The 14,674-nt window shown below is 53.3% G+C and overlaps 6 protein-coding genes across 6 annotated transcripts; 3 read left to right on the top strand and 3 right to left on the bottom strand.

Moving 5' to 3' along the window:
• Positions 1-1,598: 1,598 nt before the first annotated feature.
• On the top strand, positions 1,599-3,136 carry AYL99_03062 (hypothetical protein; the record flags this gene model as incomplete). Its single annotated transcript, XM_018834578.1, has 2 exons — positions 1,599-2,135; positions 2,489-3,136. The coding sequence occupies 2 exons, from the start codon at positions 1,599-1,601 to the stop codon at positions 3,134-3,136; spliced, it is 1,185 nt and encodes a 394-aa protein (XP_018697202.1).
• Positions 3,137-4,240: 1,104 nt separating this feature from the next.
• On the top strand, positions 4,241-5,046 carry AYL99_03061 (ATP synthase subunit delta, mitochondrial; the record flags this gene model as incomplete). The annotated part of the gene is made up of 5 exons (XM_018834577.1): positions 4,241-4,372; positions 4,461-4,483; positions 4,550-4,680; positions 4,769-4,947; positions 5,014-5,046. The coding sequence occupies 5 exons, from the start codon at positions 4,241-4,243 to the stop codon at positions 5,044-5,046; spliced, it is 498 nt and encodes a 165-aa protein (XP_018697201.1).
• Positions 5,047-5,519: 473 nt separating this feature from the next.
• AYL99_03060 (hypothetical protein) lies at positions 5,520-7,526 on the top strand (the record flags this gene model as incomplete). Its single annotated transcript, XM_018834576.1, has 2 exons — positions 5,520-5,536; positions 5,591-7,526. The coding sequence occupies 2 exons, from the start codon at positions 5,520-5,522 to the stop codon at positions 7,524-7,526; spliced, it is 1,953 nt and encodes a 650-aa protein (XP_018697200.1).
• Positions 7,527-8,689: 1,163 nt separating this feature from the next.
• On the bottom strand, positions 8,690-9,442 carry AYL99_03059 (hypothetical protein; the record flags this gene model as incomplete). Its single annotated transcript, XM_018834575.1, has 1 exon — positions 8,690-9,442. The coding sequence occupies one exon, from the start codon at positions 9,440-9,442 to the stop codon at positions 8,690-8,692; it is 753 nt and encodes a 250-aa protein (XP_018697199.1).
• A 521-nt stretch (positions 9,443-9,963) lies between these two features.
• AYL99_03058 (hypothetical protein) lies at positions 9,964-11,925 on the bottom strand (the record flags this gene model as incomplete). Its single annotated transcript, XM_018834574.1, has 5 exons — positions 9,964-10,167; positions 10,224-11,210; positions 11,258-11,724; positions 11,780-11,845; positions 11,904-11,925. 5 exons carry the CDS (start codon positions 11,923-11,925, stop codon positions 9,964-9,966), a joined length of 1,746 nt encoding a protein of 581 aa, XP_018697198.1.
• A 635-nt stretch (positions 11,926-12,560) lies between these two features.
• Positions 12,561-13,121, bottom strand: AYL99_03057 (hypothetical protein; the record flags this gene model as incomplete). Its single annotated transcript, XM_018834573.1, has 1 exon — positions 12,561-13,121. The coding sequence occupies one exon, from the start codon at positions 13,119-13,121 to the stop codon at positions 12,561-12,563; it is 561 nt and encodes a 186-aa protein (XP_018697197.1).
• Between the last annotated feature and the right edge of the window lie 1,553 nt (positions 13,122-14,674).

The following is a 14,674-nucleotide window of genomic DNA, read 5'->3' as shown; positions in this document are numbered from 1 at the left end:
TTGTGCAAGGGTTGACCGAGTGATCCGCGGGCTGTGCCATAGTGACATTAGGCGGAAGGGGCCAAATGCTCTACAGGGCAGTAATGGTGCGGATGTTTCTGTGCGGGCGTCGCGGTCAGCCGTTGGGGGATGCACGCTTACAAAGGGAGGAGGATACACGCTTCGCATTGGGGACTACTCTGTCATCTGGAGGCCGTCACCGGCTGGGGTCTTTTCATGGCATTGTACTTGTGGGTTCAGGGTCGAGAAGAGGGCAGATGCACTGACGTCCGGACCTGTATGTCTCTATCAGGCTGCGCCATCATTGACGCAAGGACGCTGGTTTGGGGGTAGAATAATGACACTGCTGACGCTGGATATGGGACAGGAGCGATTTCAAATGAGCCTTGGGGACAAGGTTTGTGGAGAGTTAGCCCCGTCGTCGGAGCCCTACAGGTCCAAACCTACGCAGATTGATGGGAGGGGAGGATAGCGCAGGGGGAAGGATAGACGTCATGTTACGAATGGCCGTAGGGGAACGTTCCGTGGTGCCAAAGATCCTCAGCGCGAATCTATAAATGATTAATGCACCTTGGATGGGGCGGCTGCAAATCACTGGCATGGGGGTGCGTGGGACGAGCCACACCTCCTCCTGTGTCATGTGTATGTACCTAGGCATGGTGTGGACAAGGGGTATACCTGTTGGGGTGCCTGTTGTACGTGTCCAAAGACTGCAAAGCCACTTGAACAGGGAGTGTGATTCCGCAACAGGAACCAATCAGAGTAGACGCAAGCTGATTGGTTCGGACCCCACCTGAAACGCCAAGTTTCAGTTTGCAGCTTGAATCCAGGCCAGGCCACACACAGCTGTACTGTACGAGGACCAGCACGCCCTCACACACGCACACGCACTCTCAACACAACACAACACAACACAACCCCTCGGAGGACCACCAGCCAAATTCTCGGCCCAGACTGACGTCGGCGTTGGTCATCGCATCGTTGAGCATCGTTGGCCTCAGTTGACGCTTGGCAAGCCACCCACGTTGGGTGCAAGGCTCCTTTGCTCATCATTGTCAGGATCATCGTGTCCCATCAACCACGTTTTGGTCCTTTTCCCCATTTACCGCACCCATCTGGAAGTGGTGGAAGCCAATACCTCAAAACGTCAGCTCGGCAGCGAACCGAGGCCGTTTTCCATCAACCACCCACCACCTGCCTGGGCACACCACGTTAATGGTGCACCACTTGCCCTTCTCTTGATCTGGCCTAGGCACGGACTACTCCTTCACACTTCTCTCACACACAGCTTGGGCGACACCTCGACGGGTGACCCGGATTTATCTCTGCCATTGGGACATTTCCGCCAGGCCGTACGAGTACACCACCCTCTTGTGGCGTCACCGAAAAAGGCAGCAATGCCATCTATCCTTGGCTCGCCCTGAACAAACAGACACGTTGGTTGGGTTCCTGAGATATCGGCATTACCCTCCTGTTTGGTCAGAACCCCACATGTGCTCCCAGGGCTTAAAGTCCAAAAGTCCCAGTTGGAACATCCATATTCCTGAAACAAGTTCAGGGCTGCCAATGTTATGTCACGCCACCAGGGCCTCGCAACAATGCCTAAGCCGAAAATCGTCCTTTACGCGGAAGCACTGACCCACATCGGACAATTGAACTTGCATGCTTCCTTACAAACAGAAAAAAACGAACACACCAAGATCCTGCTCTCCTCCGATAAGAAAGTCATTACTGCCATTCACGATGGGGAATCCTCGAGCATCTATCTCCCCACCCAGATTTCCGGCACTGCTCACGTCACGTTTCCCATTGACAAGAGGACAGAAATCTCAACTCGGTTGCAGATAGACGATGTCGGGCAGCTCAAACCTACGAGTGAGGGAGTGACCGACGTCGAAGCTCCCTGGTCTGCAGTCAGCCTGCAGGAACATAGTTTCATTTACTGCAGCCAATGCGATGCTGCTCTTCTGGTGCCGGACCGAATCACGGCCTGGAAAGACTTGCCCAGTGAAAACTGGGCCGAGTTGATGGACTTTTGGTTCTGCCATAAGCCTCACAACAAGCAGTCTCCTCATGATCATGCGGCCCAGTCCGCAAACCTCGCTGCAAAGGGTAAAGTCACTCCCTCTCCGGGGGTGGGTTTAGTGGATACTGTTTCTTTCCTATTGTGTGGAGAAGACTGTGCAAACATCGAGGTGAGTCGGACCATAGATGCATCCCCGGCAGAAAAAGCCGCAGACGTTATCGGCGCAAAGAAAGAAGCTTTTCAGGTGTCTAGCCAAGAGTCCATTGATCTAGTTTCTGATACAATCGCCGGACATCAAGTCTGTAATGGGTGACCTGGTGGCAGACTCAACCTCCTGTCAGTGACGGATGATCTGCCGCCGTGGACCAAGACAACATGCCTCCTTTATTTCACTTTTGCGCCTTTGAGTGGCACTGCGCGAAGGGATATGCGTGAGGTACATTCCAGCTGACCTTGAACCAGGTGACCAAGGACCCTACGAAGGAAGGTGTCGACGTCCTTCGATGCGTTTCGTGTAAAGGCAGTCTCGGATCTGGTGCAGGGGACGAGAGAAGCTACCGCCTCTACAAGTCCAGGCTGGCAGTGATGCTAGAACCAGGTCAGGCTCTTGAAAGATTCCCAGCTGCCGTCTTCCTGACCGCTCAGCTGCTGTCGCTGATTGGGAGCTCGGTAAATCGCAGAGTTGTTGTCCATGACGGCAAGCAATCTGACTCCGAGCACGGCCGTCAAGGTCTTCTCCTCTGGATCTTCAACCCGGATATCTACTATTCCAGCAGCAAGCGGGGACCTACAGCCCACCGCGCGATGAAGGTGTTTTACAAATTCCTTCCTCGTCCAGAGGAGTTTCTGGATGGCCCGGGTTCGAACTGTGAAGAGCTTGTTGTTCCCGAAGAAGACTTTGGTGAGTTCAAACACACCTTACAAGAAAGCACAGACATCCTCCCTCCATCGGCGCGAACATTCCAGGACTGGGACGTCGGTCTTCTGGACCGATGGGAAAAAAATGCGACAGGCTCCGCGAGGATGGACGAGAACCCGCTGAACAAGAAGGTGGATGAAGGATTCGAGCTGTTCAAGTTACCCGCAGGGATGCAGGAGCTCTATCTTTGAGGTCTGCATCTAGGGTCCCGTCCGTAGCGACGGACTCTTGACATTGGGTCAGCCTACCGTCCCGGTAAAGATCTGAGACCGAGCAACATGGCTCCGGATATGGTCGATCTTATAAATGCCGGACGGATGGATCGTCCAATCCCGCACCCTTAGCACGGTACCGTGCTGCTTCGACGTCAGGAATCGCAGAAGTTGAACAGCCTACACACTCAAACAGCAATTGGAACGAGTTGTCAGCATTCGGAACCCGGACAAAATACCATGTGACGGCTCATCTGATACCCAGCTTGGTGCTATCAATGATGGCAGCAATAGCCTCAGATCGCCTACGAGCACTTTCTTATGCGTGGCTTCGTCAACCCCAGCACAATGGCCGGAAGCCGAACGAGACAGTGCTGGATGCCACGGGGCTGACCGCTGTGATTTCTTGTATATACCGCATGAAATGAAGTGCGTGGGTTCGTACGGCTCTTTTTGCTTCTCGGAAGCCCTCCTTCCCTCACAGCACGATAACGCGGAATCGACTGCTAGGTTCTGAGAGTGCAGTTACGTGACTGGAAAGTGTTGAGCCCCCATATGCTCATTGAAATGGTTTCCCTGGGAGATGATCGGTCATCTGTCGCCGCGTGATTATAATGCGCCGTTACATCACCACGGAACCTTTTTCTCGACGTGTGTGGTTCTGCCGATCAAAACTTGAATCTAACCATAGCGAAAGATCATGGGTTAACTCAAACGCTACTGGTTATCTTGTTCCGTGAATGATGACCATGGAGCTTTACTATCCGAGACATGACAGATAAAAGACGATATGGATGACACCCTCGTGAGCCTGGGAGACTACGGCACCGCGACCAAGGGGGCCTGACCGTATCATAGAGGCCTCAATCTGTATACAGTAGTTGGCTATGAAGAGGAGCATTGCATAATATTGCTCAGTGGAACTAATAGCTCGGCCAACCTACCTCTTCTGAAAATCTTGGCCTAGTCCAATTTCGGAATTGCAGCTTGGCCATCTCGACATCACGGTCCGCAGAAAGCTCAATTGGAGCTCGCTACCGTTCTCAGGCTGTCTCGTGCAACATTTCTAAGCTTGCCTTCACCATGAGTGCCCTCCGACTGTCCCGAGCAGCGCTACGCGCCAGGTCTACTATTGCCCTGAAACCAATCCAACGCAGAGGCTACGCCGACGCCGTCTCCGACAAAATAAAGCTCTCCCTCGCTCTTCCTCACCAGGTGCGTCCGCCCGCGATCGCTGGCCTGCAAAGCAAGAGAAGATGACTCTAGCTTCAAGAGCTGAACTGACAATGTGGTCGATATCTAGTCCATCTACACCTCACAAGATGTGTACGTTATCCACCCGCTCTCCCGATTCGAATCCTCACTAGGGTCGAGCTGACACCACACCTACAGTGTACAAGTGAACATCCCAGCCGAATCCGGAGAAATGGGTATCCTGGCACAGCACGTCCCTTCGATCGAGCAGTTGAAACCGGGCCTGGTCGAAATTATCGAGGAGAGTGGTGGGAGCAAGCAATTTTTCCGTACGTTCCACTTCTGAAGGAAAGGGTCCGCAACACGGGACATGAGGCATGTTGCATCAGTAGCTGACAAGGAGCGCTTTGCTGCCAGTTTCGGGAGGCTTCGCCGTTGTCCAACCGAATTCCGTGCTGAGCATAAACGCCGTGGAAGGGTTCCCGCTTGAGGACTTCAGCGAAGAGGCGGTTAAGTCACAGATCGCGGAGGCGCAGAAGATTGCTAGTGGAAGTGGAAGCGAGCAAGACATTGCCGAGGCCAAGATCGAGCTCGAGGTGAGAATAAACACATTGGATTTACCGGCTGGTTACTGACTTCCTTTTTTTCTTCCCGCTACACAGGTTCTCGAATCGATCCAGGCAGCGATGAAGTAAAGAATTTGACTCACTACGCTTTGTACATATAGAGTAAGGCGGAAGGATAACCAGGAGGAGCGCTCTCCGACCCTCAGAAGATTTGAATTGACCTATTCCGCGCACTACTTGACTGTTTCACTTTCTCTTTTTCGTCTACAATACTTCAGCAGGATATTGCCTATGCGTGCGAGGGAGTGCATGGAGCCAAATGCTGCTCTTGCACTGCGAAGACTTGCCCAGAGCATGGTGCCCTTTCGGTGTGCATCCCCTCTGAATATCCTGATCAATGAGTTTTTCACGCTCCTGCCATGTCGGAGTTTGGCTTCCTGCTTTACAACAACCTTTGGTCAGGAACGATCCTTTCTCTTCTCCCTTCTCTCAGGAAACATTCATTTTCTTAAGCTAGGTTTATTATTTACTTGTTCCCTCAAAGCGTCGCGGTCACCATGATAGGGCCCTTATCAACATAGCCGCCGTACCCATCTCCGAACATGAATAGCTCGCAGAGGTTTGTGGTGTCGACTCGCCTCAGGTTGGCCAGCTAGCTAATGAATTCACACAGTCCGCCAGGTGGCACGGTGGCCAAACGTATTCGAGTCTTTCAGGAGGTCCAGCAACTCAGAGCAGGAATTCCCCCTTTTGCTCTCCCACCTCGCGTCGTCACCCAACCTAGAGACTTCAGTTTCTTCTCCAGCCAAGGGCGAAGAGGAGACTCCAGCTTCCCTCCTCCAGCCAGACGGGTGTTCAGGGATGGTATTGAAGGGACCAGAGGAGATGGACGTCCCCCAGGGGTAAAAGCCCACGAGCAAGGAGAGAGTCACGAGATTGTTCCTCTACGACCTTTCACCAGTTTGGACGGGCCCGGTGATGAAAGAGCCCCTGCCCACTGGCCAGCCCTCCGCCAGGTCGGTCATCAACTCCATCGCCAACACCGCTCCATGGAGAACGTCGGAGACGATCCTGCGCTGGAGATTGCCATGGCCAGATCTCGACTTCGCTCTATTGCTCCAAAACAGCACGCCGCCCGGCAAGAGCCATCACGCGGCCGCTCTTACACGATGGACGAGTTGAATAACATGTTGGATGATGCGATCAGGAATAGCTCACCCCAACCTGAAGGCACCCCCGTCGAGCAGCCTGGCAATCTTGCCCCAAAGCCCGGCTTCGTCCTTCGTCGAGCATCTATCCGGCAAGATCGTCGGCCCTCGCAGCCTCGTCCCCGGTCCACCGGCCGAAGCACCGAGTCCGTCATGCCTCGTAGCAGTGAGGAATCGACGAGAGTGGAGTACGAGAGGGAAAAGGAGACGGAGCAGCCAAAAAAACAGGATGCGAGCAGCAAAGAAAGCCAGCAGCCAGTGTCTCCTGCTGCCCCGCGATTGAAACCACTCGCTGACCCAATCGGCGAACTGAGTCCCGTCAAGCAAAGAGCTGCCATGTTTGAGAGCCTCAGCAAAAAGCCCACCGGTCACGAAGAAGTTTGTCAGCATTTTGTGCACGAACACGAGCCATCACAACAGCATCAGCACCACCTCCCTTCCCCGCACAAGGAGACCAAGAAGATCCATCGTATCAAGTTTGGAGACACGATTGAGGAACGACCCGGCACGCCCTTGATTCCCTTGACATTGCCAACACTCGTCACGCAAGAGAAGACCAGCAGGCCTCCGAGCACCATGAAGCAAGAGCGAGTCGACTTTGAACTCCCTGCCCCTCTTGAAGGAGAGACGGCAGACGACGATGTTTTTAAGGAGGAGAGGAAGCCCTCCTTGAGCTGGCCTTTTCGATGGAGCATTTTTAACAAGGGAGCCTCTGCGCCACCTCAGGAGACCGACACTCCCTCCGGTGAGGCAGAGGCAAAAGACGAACATTACCCCCCCACTCGACATAGTATTGTCCGGAGCAAAGTTCAAGATCTGCTCCAGGCTGCAAATGAGAAAGACGACGCAGAGCAGCGACGCCGAGACGCGGAGAGAGGTCGTCTCAGCAGAAGACCAACTCGGGCTCAACCTCCAAGAAGGCAGGCCGAAGCAAGCCGCGACGAGCCAGAACAGGAGAAAATAGCTGATCCGATATCTCCGGACACCCCGGGAAAGGAGACATTCCACAATCTGAAGATCCCCCTGGAGACAAGCGACAACAAGCCACCCCCTAGGACTCCTCTCCAACGTGCTATGTCAGAAAAACAGGTCCTAGCACCACCCACGCGGACTGATCCAGACGGTGAATCAGGATCAAGTCCACGGAAAGTTCCTCCACAGACTCCCATTCGTGGAAGATCCGTCTCTACCCATCGGCCCTCACTTGGGGAAAACAAACGCTCTGTGCAGCAGCAATTCAGTCTTAGTCCTGGGCCGAGCCGCAACGGTTCGAAGCAACGTCAGGGTGTCAAAGTCGAGGTGGAAATCCGTGATAGCCCCGAGCGCGAGGCCAGAGACAGGGGGGACAAGATTGTCATCATCAGGGCAGACGTTTCGGAGATGGATGATGAAGGGAAGTGATTGAGGGTTGGCTCTCTGATTGGCAGCACCAGACAGGACCCTTTACGAACGCGTACGGGCGTCCAGCGTTTGGAACAGTGTGGAATGTTTGTTTACAGTGAATACGTGGAGACTGACGTGGAGCGAAGAAGGGAAGTTATTGTCGACTTGGTATAGGTACTGTTATTTCTTAACAAACAGCGGTGCAACATGCTGTGAAGCATGGTTTCAGCTCTCAGGCGGGAGTGGGCAAGGCAATGGTCCTGATGTATATCGCTTATCGTTTGGCTGAAGGAGTTTGCTTCCTAGTTGCAATCGACTTACTCTTGACGTTCCATACACCTATGCTACTGCTCGAGGCCCACGAGTGTGATGAGAGAACATCCATGCCGATGATTCTCCCAGCCACGATCCCGGCAAACCAACCTTCCAGTCAGTCAGTCAGTAGGCCGATCGACCCTCGATCGCTGATCAACAGAATTGATTGACCGATTGACTGATTGAATCATTGGCCTCCTTCGTTCTCTCTGTCCGTGCACACCTCTTAAAGGCTCTGATCTCTTTCATCTCGTCCCACCATTGTACTTACGGAAATGGAAAGGGAGGCAAACAGGCAGGCAGGCAGGCAAGCAGGCAGGCGGTGGGGGACTTTGCTTGACCATTCAACTCAACTCAACTCAATTGAATGTGCACAGAAAGTAAGTACTGTTGGTATGCTTGTAAGTATGTATGGGGGCTGGATGCAGAAGACCCGCCCGCCATCTGACATCCTCGCTCCGCCAGCCAGCCAGCCAGCCATACTGATGTTCTTCAAAGGCCCCTGACCTGACCTGACCTGACATGACACGACATGATATGAATGACATCCCGACGAGTTGTTGCGATCGAACTCCAGCCAGTCCACCTAGGCGAAACTCACGTACTCAGACAAACAGTAAAAGAAAAAGCTCTTTGGTCTCGTGCAGACCGCACTGCCGCATATTGCATGTCTCAGTGACCGTCCCACCCCATTGTTTCCCTCTCCTTAGCTGTATGTCTGTATCTTGTGGTTGTGTCTCTCTTTTGGAAAAGCGCATGCATATACCAAAATCCAACACTTGGGAGCGTCATCGTCGCTCCGTTGCTCTATGCTGCTTGCTTGCTTGCTGATCCTCTCCTCTTCCTCCCTGTTCATCGTCGGTCCGTCATTGTTCTTCTCTGGCTCCTCCACTCCCTCGCTCTCCCCTGTGGAACAACCCCTTGATTGTATTGGCTGAAATATGGCTGGTGACGAACGCGCACAAGACGCCGAAGAAGAGGAATATTCCCAGCGCGATGTAGATGCCGGTGGTGTAGGCAGAGGACGGAGGCGAAGCCAGCGTATTCACGGCAGAGGTAGAGGTAGGCGTGGAGGTAGACGTGGAGAAGTTCAATGATGTCGGTGATAAGCTCGAATCACTAGCCCACGAGACGGTGGAGCTGTGTGGCGACGGGATCGGCGACGGGGATGTGCTGCGGAAGGTGGTCATAGACGCAGACGGAGACGTCGCCGCGAGCAGAGACAAGGGGGACGATGATGACGGAACAGTCGGGCTTGAAGTGTCGCCGACTGTTGGCAAGCCGGACCCTGTTGAGCTGAGGTCGACCTCATTCACGGTCGAGGGTGACGGACCTTGGTCTTGTGAATCTTCACTTGGCCATTGGGTGGTCGAGGTCTCCCTTGGTTGATCGTCCGTGGAGGTGTTGGACGCAGAGAGACTCGTGTTGGTGGCGGTTGTGGTGTCCATGATGTCCACAGCGGTTCTGGTGAACTTGGATCGGGTGTGAAGTGACTCGAAGCCTGTTGCGAAGACCCGGTGACCAGAAAAAGGAGGGAAAAAGGGAGGAAAGGTCTCGGAGCAGGAGACTTCATCGTCGTTGTTGTCATTGTTGGTGGTGTCCCGTACTCGTGCCATCATCGTGGCCGTCTGGCGGGTGGTCCGATATCAGCGAGCGTCGAAAAGAAGGCTCGGCTCGGTCAGAGGGGGTAGGACGAGGAAGTGGCGTCGGAAGATGAGCGTGTGATGATGTGGTTCAGACGGTAATCCGCTTTCAATGAAAGCAATTGGACTTGGTGAGCTCAAGTTGAGCGCGATCTGGGTGAAGGTGAGGGAGGCAGAGTACCCTGATAACGTTGTAGCTTGAATTGGATCAATGGTGGAGAGACAGAGAAAGAGAGAGACCAATGTTAATAATCACACAAGATGGGAGACGAAGTCGACATTGCAACGGGATGGCAGGTAGTGAGTGAATTCAAGTCATGAAGTTGGGTATCTAGCGATAAGTGAATCGACACACCAACGCACCCACAAGTGAAGTAGAGACCGGCTTGCTTGTGCTTGTAAAGCTGCAGATTCATTCAATGCCGCCCTTGGGTAATATGGTCGCTTGCATCTTTTCTTTCAATGGTTACTCATTAAACCCGCTCGAGGGACGAATACTAGGCATCCTGCTCGAGAGCGACGTCTGTTGCTGTCGCCGGGGCGGCGGCGTCATGAGACTCGCCTGTCTCGCCTTCGCCAGCCTGCCCTGTTGGCCCAGCACTGTCCGAGATTGCCGGCTCACCTGAAGCCTGCTGGCCCCTGAGAGGAGCCTCGTCTTCGGCGTCCATCTGGAGCAAGAAGGTTTCCCACAGTTCGATCAGCTGTTGGGCTGGTTAGCAAAGATCCTGGTTGGGGACAGACAGACAGCCAGACATACCTCTTTCTGCGCCTCAACAGCACCCTCCAGGAATGTCTCCACGCCGCTCTTGAAATCTTCCACCTTCTCCCGCTCAAATCTTTCCAGTTCTCCCCTCATTAATCGACCCATGTCTTCAAACAATAACCGAGCTTGGTGCGCTTTCTTCTCTGCATCGCTGACGCCGGCGCCAACCTCGTTCAGCTTGTCTTGTTGGCTTTTGCCCTGCCGTAGAAGCTTCTCGTGGGCACTTCGCCGTTTGGCCAGTTCACTTTCTGCAGCATGCCACGAATGGAATGCCTTTTGCCGCTGTGTAAAGGCTTGCTTGACACTGCCAATAAGCCTAATATACTCATCCACGGTAATACCCAAGGTCAATATGTCTTGCTGTGCTTGTCTTTCGTAGAGCTCTCGGATCCTCATCTGCACATCCGACAACCCCAGCAATGGACCGGAGAAAGCGGGTGAGAGGTCGACCTGGGCGAGGCTATTAACCGACGCGGCGAACTCTCCTGCGGCGGCAGCTAGACCTTTCCGTTGGTCAACCACCGTGTCGACAGCCTTCAGTAGGGATTTCAGCTGGTTTTCTAGGGCGTCGAGGTAGACCCTGCGATCATGGAACCAATCGTCATGCTCAACGAATTTGCCGCTCGACGAACCAACATTAATTCCGATGGCACTCAGCATACCCTTATTCTGACCCAGATCCGGTTCCCGGTTCTCCTTGTTCTTGACGTCAATGTTAAAAGCGTCACTTTCGAGGAAGATTTTCAGATCGGCATCGTGATGGAGGATCGGATGGGCGGCAATCTTGTTGAGCATCCGCTCCAAAGCTTGACGTCTTGACTCGACAAACTCGCTATCGAACCTACCCACCGCTTGCTTTTCCGGGGGCGGGGGGACGACCACGCCAGGATTGTTGTTGTGCAATGCAGTATAGAGCCAAAGGAAATCTCGATACCGACGTGAGACGGCAAACTCGGGCTGTTTGTATGCTTTTGAGGTTGTCTGCGACCGTCAGAATCTGTAGCCATGCGCCTGTTCGACTTGCATACCTTTGTGCGGACTTGGTACACAATGTGACTGCTGGTCAGATCCCCGACCTTGTGAGGGTCTCCCACCGAAATCTCGAAGCTTGGTTTGGCGGCCTGTTCCACGCTCACACTGGACGGCGTTTGTCGGACTGCAGGAGCGCTGGTTTGTGGCTGTACCGGCGGGGGACCCTTGGGTCGCGCGAGAGGAAGAGTGGTATCTTCATACTCCGAACCGGCGAAACCAGGCGAAGTCGCAGAGGGCTGTCGGTTCACTCTCGCCGTGAGTTCTTTCCGCGGCGGAGTCGGCGCTTGATCTGCAGATACGGAAGATGCCGCGGGAGCTGGATCTGCGCCCAAAGGACCGAGGGGATCTAGAGAATCGTCCACAGCTTCGAGCTTGGTCGGTTGCACTTCGATCTTGCGGGCCGGGATTTTTCGAGACGAGGGGGGACGGGGGCCGGAGGAGGTCTGTTTCGTGGAAGAGGGGGCTATATGTCAGATGAGCATGTCGGACTCAGCCAGCTGTTAGGAGCATGTTCATACTGTCGTTTGGTTTGGTCGAGCTGGCCAAATCCTGCGGGTTATCTGACTGCGATTGGGATGGAACGTCTACAGGAACTGGTCAGCTGGATCAAAAGACAAATGGACCCAAGCAGCAGTCACCTACCACCCCACGGCGAGTCATCCATCTTTGTAAATATAGAGCGTAAGGAGGGAGATATAATGTCACTGCAGATCGAGGACGAGGGTGGTTATTCATTAGTCTGGAACCTTTGCAATGCGGAGCAAAGAAACCAAACTCGCCAATTCCCCGGACTCACGTGTGATGAACTCTCCGAACTGTACGGAGTAATAGTACGTGTCTGCTCCTTTCTCGAGGAAATGCTGCTATAAAACAATTTCTAGCTACTGTGGCTTCTGAAGCTTCAGAGGTTGGAAAGTAGTATGCTCGGCTTCTATGAGCAATAACATCCTGGTGTAACTGTTTGAACAATCTCACGTATTGCTAAGTCGCAGCTATATCAGTGTGATACGCTACGGAGCATATTTCTCGTAGGTGTAGATACTCCGTACCGCTGCTGCGGAGAGAGCTTCACATTCGAAAGAGCAAGATCGAAACCATGGAAGGCTGCTGGGCCAACAATATGGCCCAATGTGTGGCCAGGAATGGAGCATGGTACAGTGGCCAGGGTCTAACTGTAGTCTGCCTCTTCACACGTATTGTACATTGACCAGTTTGTCCCTGCTGGTCGTTCCTGATAGATGTGCCGGCCCCTGCAATGCAGAAATGCTCAAGATGCATGTATGAATTGAACTCTTGGTCCTACTTTTTCTCACTCTTTTTCGGCTGTGCTGGCACATTTTGTTGACTGCCTTCCTGGCCGAATGAGCTCACAAAGTCCAAAAGGTTGATGTCATCCTCAGCAAACATATTCTGCTCCTCCTCAAATGTCGGTTCTTTTGTAGGGGCGGCTCTACTCTCTGACGAGGACGGGGGGTTCGCGAGAGAGTCTGGGGCAACCTGGTCGGTCTTCTTGGCTGTTTTTGAACTGTCGAAGCTGGTGCCGAACCGGGCTCGGAAGCTCGCCAACCTCCCTGACTCGTCGTCTTCAACGTTCAAAAGCTCTTTCGAGGTAGGGTTCCACAAGGGAGAATTTCTGGTGTCCCGGGTCGATCTGTATACCGGGATGGGAGAAGTAGTCCGCATGGTGAAAGCGCTACCGTCGGAGAGCGTGACCAGCTGAGTGAATGTATACGGCCGTTTCGGTCGCTTTATGAGTCGCGCGTGTCGACATGCCTGACAGACGTAGGTGGTAGAGGTGGTGGCCGAAGGTAAACTGGGTAGCGAATTGGGTCGCAGACTGGGACGAAGGGCAACCGACATTGAGGGTTTTGGGTGCCTCCTCTGATGAGGGTAATTGGAAATTGTCTTTGCTCTCCTTAAAAACTAGCGACAGGGTCCGCTCTCGACATTAGATGAGACACTCTTTCTTCAAAGGTGGTTAATGGAGTTTGCGGAACGACAATCAGTTGAACAAAGATCTCCGCCAAGGATGTTGAAGGCGCCGCTCTGTACTCCGCCGTAGCCCGAGATCGTACATACACCTTTTGACTCCCGGAGATGGTTGCCACTGTCACTAAACAAAGAGGACGAGGATGTATAGAATAATTTATGTTTCACAACGCAGGATCAGCTTTGCCGGATATCCGTGAGGTCTGTACTGTCTCCAGGTCCAGATATTACTCATACACAAGCGGCATATGACGTCCAGCCATATATTCTCCTGGGACTATTCTTCAGGCATTTACCAGCATAAAGGAAAAGGTATCCCTCTCAACGCTGGACGTTGACAACCAAACCTCTTTGGGCTACTACGAAGAAGTCAAAATGCTATTCCCAAGAGCTTGCCGGGATGAGGCAGACTGCTGGTCTGTCTCCGGAGCAGCTGAGGCAGCAGCACCGTATTCATCTTGAACAGCGCCAAATGCCCCCCGATGCACATATGGGACCTGCCACCCAACCTTGAAGCATGAGAATTTTGGTTAGATAAAGAAATGACCGGGGATGGTCGAACTCGGCCTGGAACGTGCATCGCTCCATCATTCGGAGCTTCGGATCTGCCTTCTTCGATCCATTGTTCTGGCTGGTAGGATTCGGCGCCTTGGGCGAAGACGCAGCGATCTCGGTGTAGAACCTATGCGTTGACCGCGATACTGGCATCTCCAGGCAACCGGGTTCCATCAGTCTCGAGTTGGTCCAGCGCAAACCCGGTAATTGATGGATTGCCGGTGGAGTGTTCCCATGGTCTTCGCGACAAGTAGCGCGCTTGTGACGTCAACGTGCAATGCGTGCTATATGGTAATATGAAGATGTCCAGGTATGTTCAAGAAGGGAACAACGGCGCCCCTAGCCGCTCCGATGTCATTGCAGTCCCTCTATGGGCCTCTTTCTCGGGAGAATGTGGCCTTTGGCATGACCACGTCTCACGCCTTCGCTGTCATTGGTGAAGGGCACAAAATGTTCTTCTAAGGGGCAATACCACAGGTGTCTGTCTGATGCTTGTTCTCTGGTGGCGGCGTGTTTCAGACGCCTGGATCAAGCGGAGCTCTGCTTGCCTGCTCCTGAGACAGCCTCTCCTATTTGTCCATCCACCAAGTGATGGCTGCGGAGGAAAGTAGAGTGCGATAACAACGTTCAAGACAAAACGTCATTCCCGACATGCCAGAAAGACAGCAGAAGCGGATCATTTGAGGTGCTATCAGGGGTAGACCCAATGTTGTCGAGCACATCGTCGGTCTGAGGCTTTAGTCAGAGTGGATTTCGAGTCAACCTTGTGCTCGTCGTCCGAAGTTCGCATAAGGCTTTTTGAGACTATCTTGGTGGTGGTGGCTAGCCATGCTAACTAAACCAAGCAACAACGGCGGATTGTATGTCTC

This window comes from Fonsecaea erecta (assembly GCF_001651985.1).
Source record: "Fonsecaea erecta strain CBS 125763 chromosome Unknown Scaff2, whole genome shotgun sequence".
Classification (NCBI taxonomy): Eukaryota; Fungi; Ascomycota; class Eurotiomycetes; order Chaetothyriales; family Herpotrichiellaceae; genus Fonsecaea; species Fonsecaea erecta.
The sequence above is the reverse complement of the archived record's forward strand: the minus strand, read 5'-3'. Positions and strand labels throughout refer to the sequence as shown.